The sequence below is a fragment of the Aspergillus fijiensis genome, assembly GCF_003184825.1.
Source record: "Aspergillus fijiensis CBS 313.89 unplaced genomic scaffold BO72scaffold_9, whole genome shotgun sequence".
NCBI lineage: Eukaryota > Fungi > Ascomycota > Eurotiomycetes > Eurotiales > Aspergillaceae > Aspergillus > Aspergillus fijiensis.
In genome coordinates, this window is record NW_024468985.1 from 477,241 (window position 1) to 501,174 (window position 23,934).

Consider the following 23,934-nt stretch of genomic DNA (forward strand, 5'->3'; position numbering starts at 1 on the left):
TAAGACTAGTATAGTGAAGTTAGCCTCATGATGAGTAAGGTATATCTAATCACAGCACATTTACATGAGCCCTCGGTGGTTGGCCCGAATGATTGCTTGGCGCTAGAGCTTCTCGATACCTAGTTCGACCCCAACTCTTTCTTTAGTCAATCCAACCGATCAGTCCCTTGGAACCCTCAACCAGCGACTGCTGCCCACCATGCGTTCAGCCAGCAACTCCCTGGTGGGACTCGTTCTTATCCTGCTGTCTGCACCAATGCTGGTGTATTCAGCCCTCACGATCACCATTCCCTCATCCAGTCTGCTCCCCAATCCCCACGCTCTCCCCGCTGGAACTCATGCGACGTTGTCCACGCTTCCCTCCTCGCCCTCCTCGCCTTCGCAGCTGACTGCATCCCTCACTCGCTCCGCGACATTCGTCTTCGCCAATATCCCTGCCCAATCGAAGCCCCAATCCTACCTGCTCGACATCCGCTCCCCGGATTTCATCTTCGCCCCGTACCGCGTAGATATAGCCGCTGATGGAACCGTTCTCGGGATCTGGGAGACATTCCGCGCGAACCCTTGGGACAACCGAGGCTCAGAGAAGTACATCCTAGATGCCACTACTGCTGTTGGGCAAGATGGAGCTGTCTCTGCCGCAACCACGCCCGACGTGACTGTCGAGGCCCGAGTCCTTGCCCGGAGAAATTTCTACGAGGAACGCCCCCGGTGTATGTTCTATCTGAATCGCGACACATTGGCATGGACCGTAACAAATGGCTGATCGTTCGTCCCGTCCTAATCAATTAGTCTCGCCCTTGGCGCTGTTCAAGAATCCTATGATCCTACTAGCTTTGGTTGCTCTGGGCTTTACATTCGGCATGCCGAAGTTGATGGAAAACAGTGAGTTGCCTCTCTTTTCACCCGAAGCATTTTATTTTCTTTTAGGACATATTTAGTGTTTTTTTTTGTTCCGTTCTGCCCTTATTAATGCTTCCGTGTACTCTTGTGCTCTAGTGGACCCCGAGATGCGTGCCGAATTCGAGAAACAATCTCGCTCCTCCCCGATTACGGGCGCCACACGCAGCGCCATGGCCGGCGGCGGAGCGCCCGGCAATTTCGACTTGGCGGGGTGGATGGCTGGAGCCACTCCCAGGCCCGCCCCTGGTGCTGACGGAGTTGCTGCGTCGGGCAGAGGTAGTGGGAGTGCTTCTCGGAGGAGAGCATAGGTATGCAGTCCCTGCGGCATCAGAATGACGACGCAGCGCGGGAAAATGGATGCTGACCGACCTTCATTCTGGAGGTAGAGAGCGTATATCATTAGAGCTAGCTTACTCAAGTAAACCTTGTCTGTTTACAGATCCCTCTTCACCTCGCTTTACCTTAACTCAACGATGGCATGGGCCAGCTACGCTTCACGAACCATTTTGCCTTGCGCCCGGGAAAGAAGCTCATATAGAAGTAAGTATATTTCATCTGAGGCTTAGTTATAGCGTTTGAATTTAATCCAAGATGAATTTGATTCAAAATAAGAACATGAATCAAGTCCGGCTATATCGTTATTGAGGGAAAACCTCACCGTCAGGAAGATATCAATATAGCTTCAAAAAATACCACGGAACTCGCCTAACGAGCAGACAGTTTGGGTTACTCATTTAGGCTAGGAATGTGGATCGGAAACGTTGATTTCCCACATGGCACATCGAATTTGTTGTATGCTCTGGTCTGAAGTACAAGAGATTTCTACCCAAAATATCCGCGAGGTGAAATTGTAGGCGAGCTGTGGAAAATACATCGTACGTGCGGGCCAGTGACGGGAGGAGCGGCTGTCGCGCTGGACCACACAATTCTAAGACGCACGAGCGACAAACCGTATACATCATCATAACACATAAGCTATTCATAAGGGCATCTCGCGCAGCCAGGGAATAGATCTAAACCTGTTCGCACATAAAACATCAAAACAGAGATGGGCTGAAAATAAGAGCGATGCATTAGAAATCACCGAAGTCATCACCACCACCAAAGTCACCCCCATAATCATCCCCATAATCACCTGGGGGAGGACCGTAATCGTGCGACATGTCTTCCACAGCATCAGCGAGCAGCATGCCACCTAGAAGTCCACCACCGACACCTAAAGCTGCAGCCCCCGCGGTGCCCATCCCATGCCGTCGCTGCTGCGGCTGTTGTTGGGTTGGGTAAAAGCTACCCTGTGGTGGATATGATGGGTAACCATACCCTGTCTGTTGCGGGGCATAACCGGCGCCAACACCGCCTCCTCCGTGGTAGTACCCGCCTTGAGGGTAGCCATAAGACTGTTGCGGTACGGGTTGCTGCGGCCGAGGGAATGACGCACCGCTATTACCGGCGACTTTTCCTTTTAACTTGCTGAAGAACCCTTTGCTGCGCTGCTGAGCCGGTCCAGGAGAAGAGTTCTGCGACTGGGGTTCCGATGACTGATATCCGGCAGTTTGTCTACGAGAACCATCGGTGTAGTAGTCAGACGCAGCACTGCCAGAGCTCGCAGGGCTCCTGCGACGAGCTCGGGCATTCTCCTCTGCCTGTAGCTGCGCAGCAAGGCGAGCATCATCATCTAGATTATGGTGCGCAGATTCTGGTGGCTTGTATGGGATCCTCGAATCAACAGTTTTCTTGTCACCTGCAGCAGCCAGTGACGAGGGTTCAGCAGGACCCGACGCATCGTAAGACGGTGGCGGCTCGCTCGGTGGTCCATGTATTTCTGGTTCTGTTCGATTCGGTCCTTCGGGACGTTCCCATTGTGATCGACCAGTTCGTAGGTTTACGAAGAACCTGAGGTCGCAGTCAGTCTTGCTCTATCCATTTTGCATTCGATGACTGGGTGATATGCATACCACTGATTATAGCGGTCATCAAATTGAGCCTTCCATCCTTCAGGGACGGAAGGAGTCGGAGGGCCAGGCGGCGGGGCAAATGACATAAATGATATAGATGGTATGACTAGTGAGCTTAGCACTTATTTATGGTTTCAACAAGACAGTGTTGGATTATCAAAGGGATTCTCATCTGAAATTATACCAGACGGGGAAGTGAAACCGGCTTCTGGATGAACAGAGAACATAGGTGTTGTAGATGCATAGGAGGGGGTGCATTATATACAGCGAGCAGTAGTTGTTTCCGAGGGGCATCGCCCCGTGGCGCTGCTCAGCCACGTGATGTCATTGTGGGGCGATGGAGATTGGTACGTATCACATGCGGAGAGAAGTGTCCAGCAGTCGCTGATCATGCTGTTGACTGCGTACATCTGTATTTGTATACTAGACTACTTACTCATCTGTGAACAAGCAAGTTCAACCAGACCTTTGACTGAATAGTCGAATCAGTCAGGTTTAGATCCACTCATGACTAAGAGCTCAGGCCACTCTACCATCTGACCCATCGTTGAAAACTATTCATCAAAGACAATGTCCAAATCTGGATCATGATTCCCTTGCTGCATAGTAAGACAGGATTGTAAGAAATATCTAAGGAGAAAACGTTTCCCTAAGTTCGCTGTAGGCTGTCAAAATGGTCAGAACCCCTCCTGCCCTTCCCAAAAACGATACTGCTCGTAGTGATACAGCCAGCCTCTACTTCGAAATCCCACGACCCCTCTTCCGAATGGAAACCATAGCCTCGTACAAAACATCCTTAAAACCAAATAAGAATGCCGCAGTAATTGCACTCTGCGTCACTTTTGGCCCAATTCCTGTTTGGAATAATGTAAGCTGTCTTTCTAAAAGCACTTCGTCAATTGGGGTTCACTTGCCTTTGTATAGGCCAGCATAACCTTCTTCCTGAATTATTTTCTTCAAACTCCCATTCAAACTCTCCTGGGGCCCCTCTTTACTTGCAACATGCATGCGGCTCTTGACTGTGATGTAAGGATATGTGATCGAAGTAGCGAGTATCTTACCAAGGGCACCCAAGTAGAACGCATCCTTGGGTGTCATCCGTCTACGACGCTCGACGATGATTTTCAATTGCTCAAAGATTGTATACTGCAAGATAGGGTTGACCACCAATACGAGAGCTGGCAGGACGCCAGCGAAGAGGGCCTTTGGGCCCTCTCGGCGCAGCAAGTCCATCAGTGTAGCGATTGTCGATGCTCGCTCCTTTCCAAGATAAGCACCAGGCAAGGACTTCTGATCCGAATCAGATTTGCGAGCTGTCATTCTGGTGTTCACCACCCAAATCGGATTGGTGATCATGACTGTGGCGATCCCTGCAATAGCCCCGGCAACCATCGACTCAACAGTTGTGAGCTTTCTAGATGCCCTTCCTGCTTTTGCAGCTGCCTTTTCGAAGGCGGAGCGTGTCCATTCATACCAATAGTAGTAAACGAAATTGGTAACACTGATACCCAGAAGTGCCGACTCAAGTCCCGAATATAGTCCGGCAAGCCCCTCTCTCTGGACAATGCGACGAACCGCGTCATAGATTGTCGAATGGGCCCGCTTGGATTCAACCTGGGCCCTCGTTGAGAGAGTGATGAGCGGGTAACTTTTAAGGTTAAACAAAGCGTTAATGAAGACCCAGTCGAGCAGGGAGCGTTACTCACGTCAACGCCATCGAGAGAATGCCGCCTCCAGCACCGGCCAAGGCATGCGCTATATTATCGCTCTGTTGCATGGAAGCGGATACTGCCAACCCCTTCTTCTCCTCATGGATGCTTGCTTGAGACATCGGCCACGGACTCTTCACGCTGCATCCAAGCACGATGCAAGATTAATATGATAGAAGGAAACTTGCTTGTAGTGAAGGTAGTCAACGCGTTGCAATACTCACAAATATGACTGGGAGAGTTTGGAGGAGGGGCTTTCTATTCTTTCAACTAAGAGAATCAGGTAAAGGAAGGGCGAGCGTTGCAGGAAGGAACGAAGCAAAAGATCAAGACACCAACAATAGAAAGCTGCAGGAAGTTGGTTGTTAGATACCTTATGAAGAGAAGGGTGAAAGGGGGGGGCCGGTGAAAGGGTCGAGTTTTAAGACACCGAGAAATGTAGAAGGTCGCGAGAATGACTCGGCCCAGGAGGTAAAAGCAACGACGCTCATGACGTTTACCGAAATTTGGGCCTCGGCTGATGCCCCTCCCGCAAAATTCGGGTTTCAGTCGCGTGTTTACCAAAGGTACAGACAGTGCCCAGCAGGATGTTGACCAGATTCCAGCGGTAAACGCCAACATGTACAGGACTAGGCCTGGTGCGATGAAAGCATATGTAGCTCACATCGGCACCCGAGTATGTACTGTATACCGCATAGTAGTCAGATAGAATGACATATCGGAGTCACGCTACGTTGTTATCGTTATCGTAGATGAGGTCCGTTACACACCTGGAGCGTACTGTACTGTACATACATCGCAGGAGTCACTCTTAGCCCCCCAAAAATTTTTTACCTAAGGACTCATGAAATTACTTGCATTCGGCGGCAGGTAATTTCTCAGATGCAAAGAGGCGACTAGGTAGTAGGAAAAGTCAGGTCGCCAACACCTAAGGATTAGCAATTCAATACGGAGAAGAAGCTGAGCCAATTTCGCATGTGACATTTCCTTCTTGCGGTAACCAATCAATCACTTAATGGGCTGCCGACCCCTGGGCCACCCCACCCCCCTCCCTTGCACTGCAGAGGTGGGTAAGTACTATAAATGTCACGGTACCTGTACTCAGCTGTACATTCGTTGTTACCCTTAAGACCCATCTGTCGGCCTGGATTGGTATTTAGCCACTCATTAATCTATTAGTTGAGTAGAAAAGTCTACACGGAAGGCAAATAGTAGAGAAGGGATCAGGAGGAAGGATGGGACCCGCGGTAATAAGAGCCCACTGGTTCGACGCTTTTGCTTAAAGATTCATTGTTCTCTGAATTAACTAAATAATCGACCCCGAGCGAGTAAACAAGGCAAACAATCCAACTTACTAGAAGAAAGACCAATCGAATAGAGACTTGTGGGAGAGACACTAGTAAGGAAGAGATAGAGACTTGAGGAGAAGATTATGGGTGGAAACCAGCGTGATGAAAGCAAGAAACAATGAAAGGAAGCCGACTGGGGGCTGGGCAGTGAAGACTAAAGAAAAGTCAGCAAAAAGCAGGCGGGGATGGGAGTAGGTGCATCTGTGGTATGACAGTGTATAAAGACGAAACGCAAGCCTTCTAAAGCATGAACAATGAAACTATTCCTATGGCCATTCCTAGCATGAAGGGTCTGCATCCACCCCAGCATTGAGAAGACAGCCAGTGATAGGGCGCAGCCGGTACATCTTCCCTCTAGCTCATCTTCTTGGATCCCGTAATTCCCCTTCTGCCGTTCCATGTTGGAAGGACAGCACCTGGAATCACAAGCACAGACGCCTAACAGCAGCCGCCGGAAGAGCCAGACTGAACTCCCTGGCCCTGACCAACTTGCACAGTAGGCTTGTTGTTGACGGTGGCAGTTCCCATACGTTCCTTGATCTGTCTAGCCATTGTCAAAAAAGCTTGCTCGACATTCGAGGCATTCTTGGCCGAGGTCTCCAGAAACGGTATTCCGAGGCTGTCCGCAAATTCCTGTAGCATTCACATATTCCGTTAGTTGCCGACCGGAAAACTCCAGCTACTGGCGACTGTAGCGACGTACCTTGGCCACTGTGTACTCCACTACCTTCTTGTCTTCCATATCGCTCTTGTTGCCCACAAGCAACTTATTGACACCCTCGGTGGCATAACGGTCGATTTCTTGGAGCCACTGCTTAACGTTGTTGAATGAGTCCATATCAGTGACGTCGTAGACAACGCAGATACCATGAGCACCACGGTAATAAGACGACGTGATAGTCCTGAATCGCTCCTGGCCCGCAGTATCCCACTGAAATGCATTAGTGATCCCTGGTCATCATCTCGCAATACCGGCTTCCTTACAATCTGGAGTTTCACTGTCTTTCCGTCGAGTTCAATAGTGCGAATTTTCTAAGGCATACTATCAGCAGGCCGGTACACGGGGAAGGCGGAGCCTGAGTTGGGAAAGACACCTACAAAATCGACACCGATGGTGGAGATGTAGCTTTCCGTGTAGGTATCATCGGCAAATCGAAGTAGTAAGCAGGACTTTCCAACACCGGAATCTCCAATGAGGAGAAGCTTGAAGAGGTAGTCGTATCTGCTCAAAGCGTCAGCCTAGCTATGAATGAGACGCTGGGCCGCCCATCTTCCTTCTCGCCATTGGGAAGGGAGTATGGAGGCGGGGAGAGATCGGGGCAACTCTAAGAGAACACACAAATTAGCAACATGCCGGCCGGTCAGTAGAGACAATCCAAGGAACTGCACGATAGATGGAAAGTGATGCAAGAGTTTGTGGTGATTAATGCAACAGCACGCAACCCGATGAATCGCTCGGGGCCTAAGCGGATCGAGGCACTTACGACTCAGGGTTCATGGTGGAAACGGTGGAGGTATGTGTCGAAATTTGCAGGTGCTTAGAACAAAGAAGAAGACTACCGAGGACTAATTCGAAAGCTATTTGGATGCGTTGGATGAGAAGGTGCGAGTAAGAGTGGCAGCAAGCTGTGGTTGTAAATGATGCTCGGAGCGTCTGTCTATTAAGCTGAGGGTGACCAGGCGGTCTCTTGGAAATGGCGGTTGTTGCGTTGCTGACGACTGCAGGAGAGCAGGGGAGCCCAATGTGCAGGTTCCAGCCGCGGGCTGCTGGTGACTGTTTCACACTCATTGACCCACCCACCTACCTCAAAAGCCCATGGACCAATCTGGATTAGTGTCCTGGTACAGGAAGTCTTACTAAGTCCAACAACTGGGACACTAGTTTGTAAACTGACTCACTGTTAACTTAGTAGTTAAATATAAGTAAGGTAAGCGTGGTCGCAGTAGAAATAGGCACATTGTACATTGGCATGTTCCAGTAATATTATCTGCAGAATGTGTCACAGGTACAACCACTCTCCATCAGAAACCACCACAATGTAGACCCTGAGATCGGATCATCATTTGTAATACTGCACAAATAACCATCTCATTCTGATACCATCAATACTACTTTACCTCGACAGACACCCAACAAGCCAATGAACAAGGTGAGAAGGCACCTCTGCGTATTGCTTTATTCAATCTCAGCTGTTTCGTCTGCTGTTGCTCAGGTGATTCTCCCAGCCACAACGGGACTGGCTCTCACCGAACAACTATGTCATGCAAACCCACTCCCTCAAGAGAGCGGCAATCACTGTTCCTAACTAATCAAGCATATCCATGAACCTGAAGCCACTCCAACACTAGACCCTCATCTCTGTCTTTGTAGTGCAAATTTGTGCGGATGCTATCAGCAACAATAACCAGAGCACGGTCGTAGGCACTGGTATCCTTATCCTGAAAGAAGGCAGAAATGTCGGCTTCAATGGTGTGATCGGCGAATTTGGAAAGTCCCATTCGCACAAAGCGCTCGAAAACAACATTATTTGTCGATAAACGTGATTCAACCATGTCCCAATGCGCTTTCATGTACTCCCAAAGTAGATGGCGAGTGCTTGAATTCGAAGCAAGTGAAACTGCACCGTTATGTATGTCCTGTATAGCAACCTTGTCTGAGAAGACAAAATCGAGATAATCCCTGACCAATTCGGAAATCTTCGTGCGTCCAAGAGCCCCTAGGCAGATCTCTTTTCCATCGACAGAATCGGTTCTCAAATATTCCTCCTTGACGGAAACATAATCTTGAGTTCCACCCTCAGAAACTACAACACCAAAAATAACAGAGCGCAGGTTGGGATGCACAGCATTTTTGTCTTTAGCAGTGTTCCAGAGCTGGAATCGTCGTGTTGCCTCGGAAATCATACTAACGCTCAATGTTAGTGAAGGTCTCAGTTAAGCAGCCTCAGGATGTGAAGATACTTACTCTTTATGCCCAGCATGGCATGCCATTCCAATCAAAAGTTTCCGAAGCTGTACAGTAAGATAATCATCTTCGGGCTTAAACTCCCAGCCAATTTCTTCAGCGGCGGGTGAGACTAATTCAAGGGTGAATTTCTTCAGCCCTGATGAAACCGAGTTGTTTTGAGCAAACACCGAACGTAAGTTTCCGATGGAAGTTGAGATTTGAGACCAGATCCTAGAAGATAGACATCGTTAGAGACTGAAATCACAAAGAAGATGTATTAACGGTGTTCAAGGGATGCTGACAGATAGTTCTTTTCTTCCTTGAAACCACTCAATAAAGATAACAAGGCAGTCGTTGTGCCATTACCAGAAACGGCAAGAGCAGCAGCATCGCCAATCAGGCCGATCTTATCCTCAGTACTTAGTAGGTCCAAAGACTGTCCGAGTTTAGCCAAACGATCAGCAGGATAATTGGTACGGTAGAAACCAGAAAGGTTCTTGTTTATCTTGTAGAAGGATTCCTGCCCCACACCGGGAACTGAATCTGATTTAGATACCAAAGCACCCTTATTTGTGTCAGACACCTCACGAGCCGACTGGATACCTAGCGGAATCCACCATGTTGTTTCGTCCTCATCTGGTTTGGCATCACCTGTCGAGAGGAAGCGGTTTTGACGGATGTTGATTTGACCCAGCTCCTCGGTGATAGTGATAACAGGGAATCCGATCTTGCGAATCCAAGGGTCCTTCGCCACCCTATTAGTTCAGGGAAACTCAAATGGACTGAAGAACATTACCATGAAGCTAGTTACATCCTGGTTGGATGCCTTGCTTAGAGCCGACCAAAGATCATTTGTGGTAGCATTTCCTGTACACCATTCAAATCAGCAACTCGATGTTCGCAGGCCTATTGCATTTGCCAACTTGCCGTAAGCGTGTGCCTTGAGATACGCAGCTACACCGCGTAGAAAGGTCTGTCGACCGAGGTGATCACTCAGCATGCGAATGACCGAGCTTCCCTTCAGGTAGCTGATGTGATCGAAAATCTGGTCCACTTCGAGAGCGTTTCTAACGGGTACCTCAATCGGATGTGATGCCCGCAAAGAGTCAAGCTGAAAAGCTTGTTGAACACCCTCAGCCTGTGTGCCGGTTAACATAGAACTAACACGCGGATTTACCTCGGGAATTGCGCACAACAAACTGAGACCAGATATTCCATTCTGAATGTAGGATCTGGGTTAGTTCTATGGGATACTGATCACGTGATGGCCAAAACTTACCAGGATAAAAGTGGTCAACAGCAAGCCAACCGACCCAAGTTGCAAACCCTTCGTTAAGCCATAGTTCGTTCCACCAATCCATTGTAACAAGATTGCCAAACCATTGATGGGCCAATTCTGAGAGCATTGCAGGTTAAGTATGAGATGGTATTGCTTTGATGAAGAAGACTCACCGTGCGCGACCACATAAGCAATGCGGTTCTTATACCGGGTATCGGACTTGCCCTCTTCAAAAAGAACAGCAGTTGTTCGATACGTTACGAGTCCCCAGTTTTCCATAGCACCCATCGCCTATACAGTATTAGTTGACTTGTTCGATGTCGTGTAAGAAAGGGTATGCACAAATTCATGGACAGCGAGAAGATCTGCCTTGGGCAAGGGATATTCTATCTCGAAAATCTCGGAGAAGTAGTCAACGGTGCGATGAGCACATTCTAAAGCGAATCGAGCTTGCTCTTTCAGACCTCTTGTTGTATAGACACGGACGGGTATACTCTTTCCTTGATACTTGCGCTCTGTCATCGCCTCCACGTATTCGAAATCGCCAACTGCCCATGCCAGAAGCTGGATTTGATGTTAGAGAGATTCCCTGCCGGATCACTGGAAAGACTCACATATGTGCTCATAACGGGAGTTCTCTCAAAAGAGACAAGTTTGAGTCCCGGCTTACGTCCAGCCCTCTCATCTTTAATAGGCATGTTGCTCAGGGCAGTTTGACCGGTGGGCACCTCGATCTCGAAATCAAAGGTGGCTTTCAAATTTGGTTCGTCGAAGCATGGGAAAGCCCGACGCGCATCACAAGACTCGAATTGAGTGCTCAACATGTAGTGGAAGTCTCCTTCTTTGGGTGTGTCTTCAACTGGTTTCACAACAGGGATGTATTTAGAGCGGTAGAACCCGGCCATCGCGTTGTTCATGGTTCCGGTAAACTTCATCGAGAGAAGAATATCTGAGGGTGCAATTTCCGACGGGAACTTGAAAGCCACCCGCTCAGAGGTTCTATCATAAGAGATCTCGGATGCTTCGGACAATTTGGTCCCTAACGGAGGCCGTCAATATTATGACAAAGGGAACAATCGTGGGCAAAGCCCGGTGCAGGTGATGACGGACCATCTTCGCCATAGATTTCGACTTTCTGAACCTCGATTTCCTTCGAGTTGAGCACAATCTCTTTCGTGGGGCGGGTGACTCTGGCCTTGACCTTGACGATACCATTATAGCCCCAATTATCACTGAACTGCAGATCAAACAAAGACACGTCGTAATGGACTGGGACAGCTCTGTGCTCATCGTTAGAGAAGTGTCTTTTGAAAACCCGAATGTCACAGTTTGCAACTCACACGTCCGGGAGGACATCTCTGTCATTTGATGCCATTGTGCGGGTGCGGAAATCAGAAGAGCAACACCTTGCGGAGGACGAATGGCCAGCAATCGTGAGAGTAGGAAGTAAATGTGTGCGCGGAGAGAGTGAAAGAGCCGATAGATGGCGGGAACGCGAGAAAGCGAAGGAGGGGGAGCAGGGGAGGGGAGAGGAGGGGCAGTAGAGGGAAACTGGTCGGACCGGCTGATAAACCAGAAATCGTCCAAGGATTCGAGCTTTGCCGCCAGTACGTGTACATCTGGCTGGCGACGCCGTGGCGGCTGTGCTTCTAATGGGACACCTTCTCCCCCACATTTCTTATGCTAATGGTATCTGGATCTGGTCGAGCGAGCCTAAATTGGGCAAATCTATGTCTACGGTTATCTTCGGCCCATGCCACAAAGCCTCATTTACCCGTAACGATACAGATATGGGGTGATACGCATACATACAAGTAAATCAGAAAATCCGGAGGGGGGAGGACAAGAACGGAAGGGAGATTGCAATGAGGGTAAGAATCCTGGGAGCCTGAGACAGAATCACTTTATTGTGTTTTACAGAAGGCTAAGGCAAAGACTGGAGGGCAGAGTGGGGAGGGGAGGAAATTGTACGTAAACGAAGCCCAGATTTACCGAGTCTCGTCTGTGTCAAGTGAGAAAGATATGGTTTAGTATATGGTTTGGTAGTGTCATTCAATAATCATCATTGTTGTTCCATCAGGACACAGACCGGAGCTCCGACGGAGCTTGGACCCTTTTCGGGAGACGAATGTAAGTTAATTCCTGGTTGATTCTATTATCTAATCACGGCCGAGAGGTGAGTGCTCAGCAGTAGTACTGTTCCTACCTAGTCGAACTACTCAATATTCCTACTGTATACACCATCTAAGAATGCCTTACTACTAAAGAGATGTCTAGTAACAACACACTTGTCCCCAAAACCGCCAAAGCCGATCGTTCAAGCATCTTCACCTATCCTGGTCGTTCGCTCCAACCCCAGATCCGTCCTTCGCAGCCTGCCTCACAATTCTAAAGATGGCCGATTCCGATGAAGAGTATGCTGGGGAAGCCTCCGAGGATGAGGTAGATGGCAGTCAAATCTCATCTCGAGGCGGAGCCGCTCAACCGCCGCGTTCGAAAAGAAAGAAAAATCGCGGAGGCGCCGAATGGGAGGTCTCAAGGACTTGGGAGAGCTTGGTCGAAGGCGCAGATGGCACGATCAACTCTACAGTAGAGGGTCTACTTGAAGCTGGGAAAAGGAAGAGGTTAGCTTCTCTTTTCTCTCACCCTTGATACATGTCCAAGGGGGGGGACAAACGACACTGAATACAGGTGGGGTATGGCGAAGCTGAAAATCTTCACAGACTTCTACGGGACACCACACCACTACAACGAGGCATTATCCGCCATCTTATCCTGGTTCTCGACTTGTCACACTCAATGGCAGAAAAGGATCTACGGCCAACGCGATATCTCCTGTCCCTGCGCTATGCCCAAGAGTTCGTCAGAGAATTCTTTGAACAGAATCCAATCTCCCAGTTGGGTGTACTTGGCCTGAGGGATGGTCTCGCAGTACGGGTTAGTGATATGAGTGGAAATCCTACTGAACATATCAGTGCAATTCAAGCCCTACGAGAGCATGACCCGAAAGGTCTTCCTAGCTTGCAGAATGGGCTTGAAATGGCTCGAGGTGCTCTCTTGTATGTTCGCACCATCCAGAGTTTTGGCACAGCTGAATTGCCCCCACGAACCACGCAAACTAACCCATGGTTCACAGTCACACTCCCACTCACGGTACCCGTGAAGTCTTGATCATCTTTGGTTCCTTGCTCTCCTCTGATCCAGGTGATATTCACCATACCATAGCAACTCTGGTTAGCGAAAAAATCCGTGTTGGCATCGTGGGCCTTGCTGCTCAAGTAGCCATTTGCCGCGAGCTTTGCTCTAAGACAAATCATGGCGACGATACCACGTACGGCGTAGCTCTTAACGAGCAGCACTTTCGTGAATTGGTAATGGGTGTCACAACCCCTCCGGCCACGTTTTCTCAAAGGCAGTCCGCAAGCTCCCTCCTGATGATGGGATTTCCGTCCCGTTCTGTCGAAGCCCACCCTTCTCTTTGCGCGTGCCATTCGAATCCTTCTTGTGGGGGCTATTCCTGCTCTCGATGCAATAGCAAGGTTTGCGGCCTTCCTGCCGAATGCCCTTCATGCAGTCTGACACTAATCCTTTCCACGCATCTCGCTCGGTCTTATCATCATCTTTTCCCATTGATGAATTGGGTCGAAGTTCCATGGGCGCGAGCCTCGCGTAGCCTGGCCTGCTTTGCTTGTGGTATAACTTTCCCTCCAGTGCCCCCTAGAGATCAATGGCAGGCCGCAGATGTACAGTCTAGAGGGATGAGCGTAAGCAGTCGCTATGAATGCACCGTGTGCCGTAACAATTTCTGCATTGATTGTGACCTTTTTGCTCACGAAGTTGTGCACAATTGCCCTGGCTGTCAAAGCGAGACCACATCTTCTACAACGCCTGGACTGGTTCAGGTAGCTGACAGAATGGATACATCGGCATAATCCGATCGACATCGTTCAGCAATACTACGGGATATCCCAGCTCAATGACCTACTTCATACAGGAATTGCACATCTCTGTAAGCCTAACACTGTAGATGCTGGTGCAGAAAGACTCATCAGAATCGGCTCAGGGGCAGTTATACCCGCGGCTACCATATGGCCACTCTGCACGAAATGCAGTTATTCCTGCAGGTTGACTTGGGCGTGGTGTCATGGTGATGTAGTAGGCACATCCTTCACTACGATCCGCATGTGACTATCTGAGCGAGCTGATATCCAGTCATGAAAGAGGCTAAGGAGCGATTAGAAGATGGTACCAATATCTTAGAAGGTAGCAAACTTGATTATATCTGTCAAATAATCCACTTTATTCTAGACCAGGCTACTAAGTACTGTGGCCTTGATTCGACCATTGAAATTAGTAAATTTGTGATCGCGGAATAGGAGACAGACCTCGGCTAGTCTTGTGTTAGACCGCCTGTCACATAACCAGGTTCACATGCCGCAGGTCCGCTGGCTTTGACGCATCGATTGACATCACCTTTGACATTCACTCATGTCCGATACAGTACGCTTTAGCTCCTCAACACGGTCATGAACCCCACGCGCACACCTGCTCTGTGGGAGGCTTCGATCCAGTCTTCAGACGAAGCAATTCTCCCGCCTGGAGTCGAGCAGGAAACGTGGGACGCTGAGCTCTTCGAAAGACTCAGTTCCTACCCATTTGAGGACGATCATGAGTTTGCACATGGGCTCTCGATAATTCTCGGCCACCCTGAAATGCCAGCGTCAAAGGCCGAGATCGACCGGGACGATAATGTTACGTTACAGGCTAAATGTTTCTACTTCTCGAGGTTAGACCTTTCTACCGAATATTTAGAAGCTATAGCTCTAACCATGACTATTTTGCTCTCTTGGTTCAGGAAAGAGAAACTCCCGACTCCCGTGAACATTGGAAATTACCAACTATGGTTACAAGCCAGACCCACAGCAGCTGAAGCTGCTGGTCCTATAAACCAGCAGCAACTCAACAGTGTGGTATCTGAAGACCGTGCAAATGCGCCATTGAAGCAAGCAGAACCTGCGTATCCCTCCTCGTTCGCTCATATAGTAGAACTTATTACGACCGGGAAACCCATACCTGGAATTCAGCAGATACCAGACACTATACTCGCTGGCCAAGACACTCCAAGTGCCAGGTCAAGGAGACGGAAGCCGTGGGAGCTGGAAAGCGGCGAGCATATCGGCAGATGAATGACAAGTACGGGCTGATTTCCAAAAAGTTGCTCAAACAGCCAAGTCGACTCCTTGCCTTTAGTGGATGACCAATTGCGTCCTCGTCAGTAGTCCGATATGTCATATTAGTTCATAGCTAACAATAAGAGCTTCTGCAAAGTAGGTAGTACCGGTAAACTGGCAATAATTCATGAACTTGTCGTAAACCAACCTCTCGCACAAGCAACTGTATTTTGACCGCACCTCCCTTGTCTTCTCCTCATACTTGGGACGGTGGATAACAAGAAGCATAGGTAATATAGTATCAACATCATCTTGCTAATTCCTCGGGTAGCTTCTTTTCTTCACCTTTTCGGTTTGCCTCAGGTAGATAGAAAAGAGCTGTCCTGGATCAAGAGCCACAAAAGCATGGCATGGTGCTATAGGAGCGCATATGAATGAATGAGGTGTGAAATTCGTCCGACTTGGACTAGATGAATCACGCATCAAGCGCAGCGCAGCCCTTCAAAAGCGTAACGATCAAAGTTGCCAAGTGCAGGCTACTGGGCGTCTACCTGGAACAAATCGACGCGGTAGGTTAGTTTGTAGCTCTCGTCACAGGGCTGAAAGAATAGGTCTCGGTCTACTCTTGTTCTTGACATTGTGGTCATCGAAATGGCGGGTAGTTGGGGTTCCACTGAGTTGCGCGACTGAAACGTCCGCCGTGTTGTCCAGGCATCTGGTACCTGTCGTCGCCGAAATTGCCGAAACGATTGACCGAAAGGCCGGCACCTGGCCCGGGACGAGTTGTGTGAGAATGGTTGCAACATAGCATAGCCACGCGGGAACCGAACTTAGAGCCACGCAAGGACACCATATGTTTTCTATACGTCACGTCAGGATCAAGCACGATGTTATTCAGCAGATGGGTGAATACCTAATATGGCTGGCGACCAACTCACGCTGATGCGGTGAGGCATTTATCAATATCCATTGAATAAGGTAATTGCCATATTGGTCCCCAGCAACTGAATTAAGTCAGACAGCCACAAACAATGAGTAGTTTACGCAAGGGCTTACTATCAATCAAAGGCATTCTCGGGCGATCACTGCGGCCTGTGCATACTCGAGCAAGGTAGCGATCTAGGAACTCGGAGCCGCCAATCTTCAGGCATTTTTCCACAATCTTCGAAGCAAATTGGTCCATGCTGTAATCGACTGACCAAGCAAGAATGTGCTCAACGGCGCGGCTTTTGTCGTGTGGGGCACCATGTTCGCAAACATGCTGGATGCACCAGTTTCCAAACTGGCCGTGGGCAAGTATGTCGATCTTTGATAACACCTCTTCGATAGCAGGGCGCTATGCATCTCGTTAGCAAGCATCCAGCAGGGATCATTGAATGTCCTCTGAGCAGCCTGTTCCAGCTTCTCTAGGTCCATTAAAGAACTTCAGAGAACAAAGAAGAAATGATCAAGTGTCACCTTTTCATCCTCGACGCAATTTTCGAATATGTTCTGCACTACCAGACTTCCCGTCTCGCCCAATGCGACTTCGTGCCACATCCCGCATAGTGCTTCGTTTACTTTACTCATGATCTGCGGGGGTTCTCCACTCCATCGCAATTCGAACAGTTTCTGCCAGACATGGCACGCGTACCTATGAATGACAGTTTCTGGTATTCGCCGCAGAAGTTCATGGACCATGACCGCTTTATGCTCTTCTGGGACGCAGTCAAAGGCCTTTTGTATCACATGGCAACCGAACGGATCCATACTCAGGCTCAGGGTATTCCCTTTGATAGCATTGGCGATTGCAATGATCTGGTCGGGAGTTCCATGTTCGAAGCAGCGTTGGACGAGAAAGTTCCCGAAGCGGTTTACCATGAGCGGATAGGCTTGGTGTACAATTGCCTCTATGATTTCATACTTTTGCTCAGTTGTCCCAACCTTGAGCTTTTGTTGTAGGAATATTGAAGCTTGCTGGTCGTTATTACATACGATCTTATCGACTATATATTTCCAATCGCAAGAAACGTTTTTGTCAAGCAGTCGTCGGTAGTTGATTGGTTCCAATGGTGAAATGTATGTTTGGCTGGGATTTGTGCCCACCTATATACATAAGCTCAAGTCGAAGCGACAGAAAGGTGGGACGTTTCTTACCGACGAAGATTGCCATGAATTAGACGTATTGAACTCTGTGGCTGTTGGTGAGAGTGGGGTGCCAATTGGGCGTTGATGGTATGTATGAATTGGATACATTGCAACTTGTTGTTGGTAAGCACCGTTGGACCTTTCTATGGAAGATCTTGAAAGGGTTGACTCGGGACTTGATGCAAAGGCAGCTGGCCATGGAGTACCGTGGCTTGGGAAGCATGGTCCACCACGGCTATTCTGGGTGAATGAGCGCCGCGGCCCTGGCCCTGGAGCCTGAAGGTACCTAGCTTGTTCCTCAGGAATATTGGAATCAAGGGTGAAAGATCCCGAGGCCGGTCCTGAGAAAACTCGGTGTGATTGAAAAACATCGTGGCTCGGCACGCAAGAGTTTGTACTCGAGCCAGTCCAGAATCTGTTAGAGTCCTCGCTATAGGGACTGTTGCAAGGCAAACGGAATGGTTCTCCATAAGGTCTTTCCTTGATCGGGCTCATGTTTGTGCTCATCGCTTGCTGGGTTGCAGATGTCCAAAATGCCCGATTCCTGTTGTATGCTCCAGCAGAGAGAGCATCAGACATGTCGGACTGAGAGTCATCTTGCGTATTCCAGCCGTCCTGGATAGAGGTAAAGCCTGTCTGTGACGCTTTAAATGCACTTTGCAAATTGGCGATTGTTTGTTCTGTTACTTCTCGTCCATTGAACTCGGCTTCAGAAGGGGGTCCGAGTGCTTGGTCTATAGTATGTTTGATCACTCGAGTCTGGGCTAATTCCTGCTCTTGCAGGGCTATCGTTGAGTTGGCAGCCAGTAGTTCCTGCTTCAAACGTAACACCTCGGCCATGTCGATGTGAACTGCCTGCGACGGCTCAGTTTCAACCAGATCAGTTGATGTGCGAGGAATTTCTCCTGATGGTAAACTACTGGGAGACTTGTCAAGGTCTGTATGATCATCACTAAAGTCTGGATTCGTCTCATCATCAAACATGTGATGGCTATGTCGCTTCAGCAAGTGCTGCTCGCTAGGTATCCTTGAAAACAGGCTCTGGTCCACGGGTAGCTTGGCCTCGGACGGCTGAGGCTTGGGAGAAAGCCTTGCTAATATCCTTTCCATCTCGGTGTGGGTATTTGGGGAGACAATATTGAAATGCTCCAACTTCTGCTTCTAGGCTTGTGAGATTTTGGACTGATGGTATTAGTCGCGAAATTCTGACCTTGCTTGATGGGACATCATGGTAAAAGTCATCTGCCGATGTTTGACTGCCTCCGGGAACAGATGATCTCAGAGACTCCGTCACACTGGCTGGAACCTTGGAATGTGTATGGCTCTAGGATTGATGTATTGCTGTTAGAACTTTATAGCTACTGCGTCGTGTTTTAGAGACTCACTGCGACCTCGTCTCCAAGATTTAGTACATGGAAAGTACTCGCAACACTATGAGGAGGGCCACTGTCGGTGCGGTTCAGCTTGGACGATGTTATTGACATGAGAGACATCATGTGTCGAGTGCCGCCTAATTGAAGTTCTTCGAGATTCGTGACGGTGCACTCGTCCAGTATCAAACGTTAGAGCAGGTGGCTGGAGCAGTTGAGAGTCAATGATTCCAATCGTTCGCAAGGAATGTATAGGTGGTCGTTATTTGAGGATGGACCGGAACGACAATAACTATTGGTAATATACGACCAGATCCCATCCAGAAAGAGGCAGGGTAGATAGTCACAATATCGGAAAGAGGATATATGAAGCCTTCAGTGTCCCTACCAGCCTGTATACTGCATGTATAGCAGGGTTAGTACTACAATCCGGAAGTAGCGACGGAGAGTATTGGTTGGTACCTATAGTACCTACCTAAGTCAAATAGAATGAAGCCCGAAATAGCAATGATTGGAGGAAGTCGCGTGCGAAGGGCCGCTGCCAGTGAAAGGTATCTGCGGGGTTCGGTTGGTAAATTAAGGTACCTACCTAGGTAGTGGCATCCTGCCTAACAGTATGTCAAAGAAACCGACTGAGGGGGATGATTATCATTCTCTGCCGATGGTCAGTAAGAGAATGTTGCAACAGCTTGATATGTACAGTAAGCAGGAGACTGTCCTAAGAAGTGTACTATGTTCTATAGAATACTCTAGGTAGGTTTCCATACTCACATAGTAAGAGCTATACATACATCATGTATGATCAAAAGCAAGACTCTGTCGGCGCATAAGTATTATGTATATAAGATGGTGCAGCAGTTGGGGGGGGGGAAGGGCCTTTGTCTATTTCTGTAGTAACAAATAAGTTTACTTGGGAGAGACAACTTTCTCGAATCATGTTACCAGAATATCTTCCATACCCTAGGCAAGTATGCAAAAGGCACATATTTCTATCTGATTGAATAGAGTATGTATTGATTGTATACAATGTCTAAATACATGGTTGATGGCCTGTCTATACCTTGTGTACTACATAATGTACCGTACCTGTATACACCTTTATTTTTTCCATTACTGGTGAGATCTTTTGAAGTATATAGAGGGTAGGATGGCTGGCTACTGCAGGTGACAATCTCTTATCGTGGGCGGCGTATCCACAACATATACAGAGCAGAGTACAGTGTATAGTGTACATACAGCATGCACAAAGTAAAAGTCTCAACTCACTAGTTAACAACTTGGCTGACTTAATTTACCAACTAACTAACGTAATCGGCAAGCGAGTCGGCCACGTAAGCGAGTCGGCCACCCCATCAACCACTACCACGCCTATAAAACTACCTGTATACAGACATTAATTTATCTACTAAAAATATTTTAATTATTAAAATTATCGGTAGAATAAGAAGACAGACTCTATCTCGCAATTAAGACTATAAAAAAAGACTAAATTTGCTTAATTTATAAGATTGTAGATACTTTTAAAGTTCTATATTTAATTTTTTAAGATTATTTAAATAGTATTATATACTATAAGAAAACATGTACTAATTACTATAAACTAACTTCTTTAGAAAAAAAATTATTTATTAAATAAATTATATTACTAGATTAATATAGTATACTACTAAGACAGCTTTATATATATAATATAGTATTAATTTTAATATAAAAATATAATAAAAAATTAACTAATTTAATAAGTAAAAAATAAATATATAACTTTATTTTTTAGTATTATAATACTTTAAAGTCTTAGTTTATATATTAAATCAGTTATAAATATATAAAATATAAAAATCCTAATATTATATAGGCCTGGTTTTAACATATATAAACTACTGTTATTATATATAGAATTATAAATATAAATATTTATAACTTTAATAAAACCGGCTTTATTATAGGCTTAATAACTGCAGCTAAAATAGTAATATATTTATTCTATTATAAAAAAAATTTTTATACAGTCTAAAAATTATAAATAAATAATTTTAATTAAATATATTAATACTGTAGAATAAACATTACCGGTATATATAATATTAAAAATAAAAACCTATATATAAATATAATATAAAAACAGTCTATTATTTTTATAGTATATTATAATATTACTAAATAAATAGACTAATTAAAAAATTAATAAATACTGGCTTAAAAAATATTTTATTTCTTATATTAAAAACCGAAGAACCGGCTAATATAGTCTTCTTATTCTTAATAAATATAATTTTTATTTAATATTTTAATCTAATAATATATACTATAAAAATAATATTATTCTAGTATATATACCGGCCAATTCTTTTTCTCTCTATTAATTTTTAAATATAGCTGTATTTTTATTATTAAAATAAGTATACAGCCGCCGGATTAAATATCTTTATGACAGTTGCAGCCGATGAGTATAAATATGATAAAGTTGATATTATTAAGTTAGTTGTTTCTTTAATATATCAAGACGGAAATCTCTATATATAAAAAGCCGCCAAGGCGGAAAGATAAAATAGAATTAATATTATTAAAAATACTACCAACCGGTCCGCTATATATACTAGTTTTATAAAAAATGATGCCCGCGTTAAGAACTAGATATAAAAAAACAGAATATATAAGAAATATTACTAATAATAATAATCTAGAAGATAAAAGATAATATATTAGAAGATATAATATATTAAATAAAAAAAATAAAGAAAAAAAATATAGATAAACCAAAAATCAATTTTATTAAAAAATAAAGATATAAGAACTTTAAAATATCAAGACCGGCAGATATTTACTATAAATAATAATATTTATATTTTTATATTAATTTATCGGTAGTAACATCGGTAGTTTTAATCTATTAATTATTTTTAAAATTATATCCGAACTAATAGATTAGATATTATAAAACAGACGTGCAGTATCAGCTATAATATATTATATATTTATTAATAATTATTTTAATTTTCTAACAGTCGGTCTTACCGGGAAATCTTTTATTAATAATATAAAAAGATTTGGATAACTTTCAGCTAAAAAAATTAATATTTTTAAATATAGGCTTAAGCTGGATAATTAATATTATTAAATAAATTAATTAAAATAACAGCAGTTTTAAATAGTATATATAATAACTAATAATTTTAAGAATTTTAAATAGGCCGGTATACTGCTGAGCAAACTTTTGTTTAATATTATAAATAAATAGAATAGTATATTTATAGTATAACCGAAAATAAATAAAATTATTAATATTAAAATATATAAGCTTATATCTAATATTATAATATTTTTTTATATATATAAATATAAATTTTAATACCTCTTTAGTATTAAACCGATAGAACAGATTCTAAATAAAATAAATATTTATATATTTAAAAATAATAATTTTAATATATAAATATATCTTCGGTTTTATTATAAACAGAATATTTAGAAACAGCAAGATATTAGATAAAAAATCTAAAAATAAAAAAATATTAAGACTATTAAATAAAGTATTAAAAATAACTTTAGTTGGATTAGAATATTTAATATATTATAAAATAAACTTTATAAAATACTAGAATTAATATAATAAAATATTAAATATTAATTTATAAAGAATTTTATTTATAGATATATTAATAAAAAAATTTATTATTAAAATAATTAATAAAAAAAGAATAGACTAAAATCTAACTTTTTAAGTATTTTAGACTTAAATAATACTATAGTATATTATTATTTTAATAGTTTAGATTATCTGTTTAAACTGTTTATCGGTTTAAAATTAAGTAGTAGTTAAATAAAACTACTTTAATTTTATTTTAAAAAAAAATTCTTTTAAAATATAAATATAAATTATATATTATAATCGAAAATAAAGAAATAGAAAATATTCTAATTATAAAATTATATATACTTAATAATAGTAAGTTTTTATTAATTTACTTTTTATATAGAGAGACTAGAAAGTAGACTAATATATTTAATAAATTTATTAATTATAATAAAAAGCTAATTATAGCCGGTAATAAATATTTTAAATAAATCTATAATAAAATTTATAATAATAATATAAAATAGAATAAAAATAAAAATAGATTATAATATATTATACAGCTTATATTTATAGATTTTATTATATTAATAAATAAAATAATATAAAATATATTTTTTAAGCAGCTTTTGATTTTTATAAATAATTAAATTATTTAATTTTAGAAGATATTTATTAATACTAATATAATTATATTTATTATATATAGTATAGAAAATTTTAGATATAATAATTTATAGTATATATATTTATAGTTTCTTTGTTATTTTAAATTTATTATTCTTAATAATATAATCGAGATTAGAAATAGTTTTAAAATTAGAATAAATAATATATTTATTTATATATAACTAGCTGTTATAAAGAAAACATAAAAAAAATATATTAAAATTAAAATATAAAATATTAATAATTTTACTTAATTAAATATTTATAATATAACTATTAATAATCTGCTTCTTAAAGTTTTTATCCAACTAGATAATAAATATTTAGACAGAAAATATATTAACTAAAATATCTTTTAAGTTGTATTTAAAGATATAAAAAACTTTTTTTTAAAAAATAAAATAAAGTATTAGTAACAGTATTAGTATATTTAGTATAGTAAAAAATAAGAATATTAAACTACTAGATATACTAATTTATATAAGTAAAATATAGATTTAATTATTTAATAATAAAAATATTAAAAAATATCTATTTTAAAATACTAATAATACTAGTATAATTAATATAAATAATAAAAAATTTTAAAAATACTTAAATAAAATAATATAATTTTTATAGATTTTAAATAAGATAAAAGATTTTAAATTGAAGAAACTAGTAGTTATACTTTATAAAAGTAAGTATTCTACTTAAAAATAATACTGATTAGATTTATATATAAATAGATAGCTTTAATAAATTAATATCTTAAAATAGTTTATTTTTTAAAAAAGATTTCGAGTTTTTAGATAAAATATTTTTAGAAATATTAAAGTTAATATTTTTAATATTTTTATCTTTAGTATAATTATTTTTAAAATAATAAACTATAATTCTAT

General features: G+C 43.2%; 8 protein-coding genes across 8 annotated transcripts; 3 read left to right on the forward strand and 5 right to left on the reverse strand.

The window, feature by feature from the left end:
* Nucleotides 1-140: 140 nt before the first annotated feature.
* BO72DRAFT_445481 (uncharacterized protein) lies at nt 141-1,614 on the forward strand. The gene is made up of 4 exons (XM_040944053.1): nt 141-713; nt 793-885; nt 1,000-1,211; nt 1,290-1,614. Exons 1-3 carry the CDS (start codon nt 200-202, stop codon nt 1,209-1,211), a joined length of 819 nt encoding a protein of 272 aa, XP_040804469.1. The 5' UTR covers nt 141-199; the 3' UTR covers nt 1,290-1,614.
* On the reverse strand, nt 1,538-3,269 carry BO72DRAFT_445483 (WW domain-containing protein). The gene is made up of 2 exons (XM_040944054.1): nt 2,859-3,269; nt 1,538-2,796 (listed from the first exon to the last, which is right to left on the reverse strand). Exons 1-2 carry the CDS (start codon nt 2,942-2,944, stop codon nt 1,977-1,979), a joined length of 906 nt encoding a protein of 301 aa, XP_040804470.1. The 5' UTR covers nt 2,945-3,269; the 3' UTR covers nt 1,538-1,976.
* A 155-nt stretch (nt 3,270-3,424) lies between these two features.
* pmp47 (putative peroxisomal membrane protein Pmp47) lies at nt 3,425-4,931 on the reverse strand. Its single transcript, XM_040944055.1, has 4 exons — nt 4,792-4,931; nt 4,565-4,708; nt 3,773-4,506; nt 3,425-3,712 (listed from the first exon to the last, which is right to left on the reverse strand). Exons 2-4 carry the CDS (start codon nt 4,687-4,689, stop codon nt 3,594-3,596), a joined length of 978 nt encoding a protein of 325 aa, XP_040804471.1. The 5' UTR covers nt 4,690-4,708; nt 4,792-4,931; the 3' UTR covers nt 3,425-3,593.
* Nucleotides 4,932-6,354: 1,423 nt separating this feature from the next.
* BO72DRAFT_493400 (Rab family GTPase YPT1) lies at nt 6,355-7,414 on the reverse strand (the record flags this gene model as incomplete). Its single annotated transcript, XM_040948374.1, has 5 exons — nt 6,355-6,549; nt 6,620-6,847; nt 6,901-6,948; nt 7,015-7,138; nt 7,401-7,414. 5 exons carry the CDS (start codon nt 7,412-7,414, stop codon nt 6,355-6,357), a joined length of 609 nt encoding a protein of 202 aa, XP_040804472.1.
* Nucleotides 7,415-8,226: 812 nt separating this feature from the next.
* On the reverse strand, nt 8,227-11,517 carry BO72DRAFT_371295 (M1 family metallopeptidase; the record flags this gene model as incomplete). Its single annotated transcript, XM_040940995.1, has 12 exons — nt 8,227-8,821; nt 8,882-9,094; nt 9,166-9,608; nt 9,660-9,730; nt 9,755-10,001; nt 10,057-10,082; nt 10,143-10,259; nt 10,316-10,433; nt 10,485-10,706; nt 10,757-11,181; nt 11,253-11,422; nt 11,483-11,517. The coding sequence occupies 12 exons, from the start codon at nt 11,515-11,517 to the stop codon at nt 8,227-8,229; spliced, it is 2,682 nt and encodes an 893-aa protein (XP_040804473.1).
* Nucleotides 11,518-12,244: 727 nt separating this feature from the next.
* Nucleotides 12,245-14,392, forward strand: BO72DRAFT_398368 (TFIIH/NER complex subunit SSL1). The gene is made up of 3 exons (XM_040942088.1): nt 12,245-12,766; nt 12,866-13,201; nt 13,279-14,392. The coding sequence occupies exons 1-3, from the start codon at nt 12,537-12,539 to the stop codon at nt 14,072-14,074; spliced, it is 1,362 nt and encodes a 453-aa protein (XP_040804474.1). The 5' UTR covers nt 12,245-12,536; the 3' UTR covers nt 14,075-14,392.
* A 276-nt stretch (nt 14,393-14,668) lies between these two features.
* Nucleotides 14,669-15,328, forward strand: BO72DRAFT_371464 (DUF5572 domain-containing protein; the record flags this gene model as incomplete). The annotated part of the gene is made up of 2 exons (XM_040941008.1): nt 14,669-14,928; nt 14,998-15,328. 2 exons carry the CDS (start codon nt 14,669-14,671, stop codon nt 15,326-15,328), a joined length of 591 nt encoding a protein of 196 aa, XP_040804475.1.
* A 628-nt stretch (nt 15,329-15,956) lies between these two features.
* Nucleotides 15,957-18,933, reverse strand: BO72DRAFT_466291 (Pumilio-family RNA binding repeat protein; the record flags this gene model as incomplete). Its single annotated transcript, XM_040946764.1, has 7 exons — nt 15,957-16,173; nt 16,227-16,317; nt 16,370-16,649; nt 16,772-17,398; nt 17,450-18,601; nt 18,651-18,764; nt 18,826-18,933. The coding sequence occupies 7 exons, from the start codon at nt 18,931-18,933 to the stop codon at nt 15,957-15,959; spliced, it is 2,589 nt and encodes an 862-aa protein (XP_040804476.1).
* Nucleotides 18,934-23,934: the final 5,001 nt, after the last annotated feature.

What these genes read in the sequence shown, in the direction of transcription:
- pmp47 (XM_040944055.1), bottom strand. Translation starts at nt 4,689, where the DNA reads ATGTCTCAAGCAAGCATCCATGAGGAGAAGAAGGGGTTGGCAGTATCC. An exon ending in ATTCTCTCGATGGCGTTGAC is followed by an intron (nt 4,507 to 4,564) that starts GTGAGTAACGCT and finishes TAACCTTAAAAG; the next exon opens with TTACCCGCTCATCACTCTCT. An exon ending in TTATGCTGGCCTATACAAAG is followed by an intron (nt 3,713 to 3,772) that starts GCAAGTGAACCC and finishes TATTCCAAACAG; the next exon opens with GAATTGGGCCAAAAGTGACG.
- BO72DRAFT_445481 (XM_040944053.1), top strand. Translation starts at nt 200, where the DNA reads ATGCGTTCAGCCAGCAACTCCCTGGTGGGACTCGTTCTTATCCTGCTG. An exon ending in CTACGAGGAACGCCCCCGGT is followed by an intron (nt 714 to 792) that starts GTATGTTCTATC and finishes CTAATCAATTAG; the next exon opens with TCTCGCCCTTGGCGCTGTTC. An exon ending in GCCGAAGTTGATGGAAAACA is followed by an intron (nt 886 to 999) that starts GTGAGTTGCCTC and finishes CTTGTGCTCTAG; the next exon opens with TGGACCCCGAGATGCGTGCC.
- BO72DRAFT_445483 (XM_040944054.1), bottom strand. Translation starts at nt 2,944, where the DNA reads ATGTCATTTGCCCCGCCGCCTGGCCCTCCGACTCCTTCCGTCCCTGAA. An exon ending in GATGACCGCTATAATCAGTG is followed by an intron (nt 2,797 to 2,858) that starts GTATGCATATCA and finishes CTGCGACCTCAG; the next exon opens with GTTCTTCGTAAACCTACGAA.
- BO72DRAFT_398368 (XM_040942088.1), top strand. Translation starts at nt 12,537, where the DNA reads ATGGCCGATTCCGATGAAGAGTATGCTGGGGAAGCCTCCGAGGATGAG. An exon ending in GAAGCTGGGAAAAGGAAGAG is followed by an intron (nt 12,767 to 12,865) that starts GTTAGCTTCTCT and finishes AAATCTTCACAG; the next exon opens with ACTTCTACGGGACACCACAC. An exon ending in ATGGCTCGAGGTGCTCTCTT is followed by an intron (nt 13,202 to 13,278) that starts GTATGTTCGCAC and finishes CATGGTTCACAG; the next exon opens with TCACACTCCCACTCACGGTA.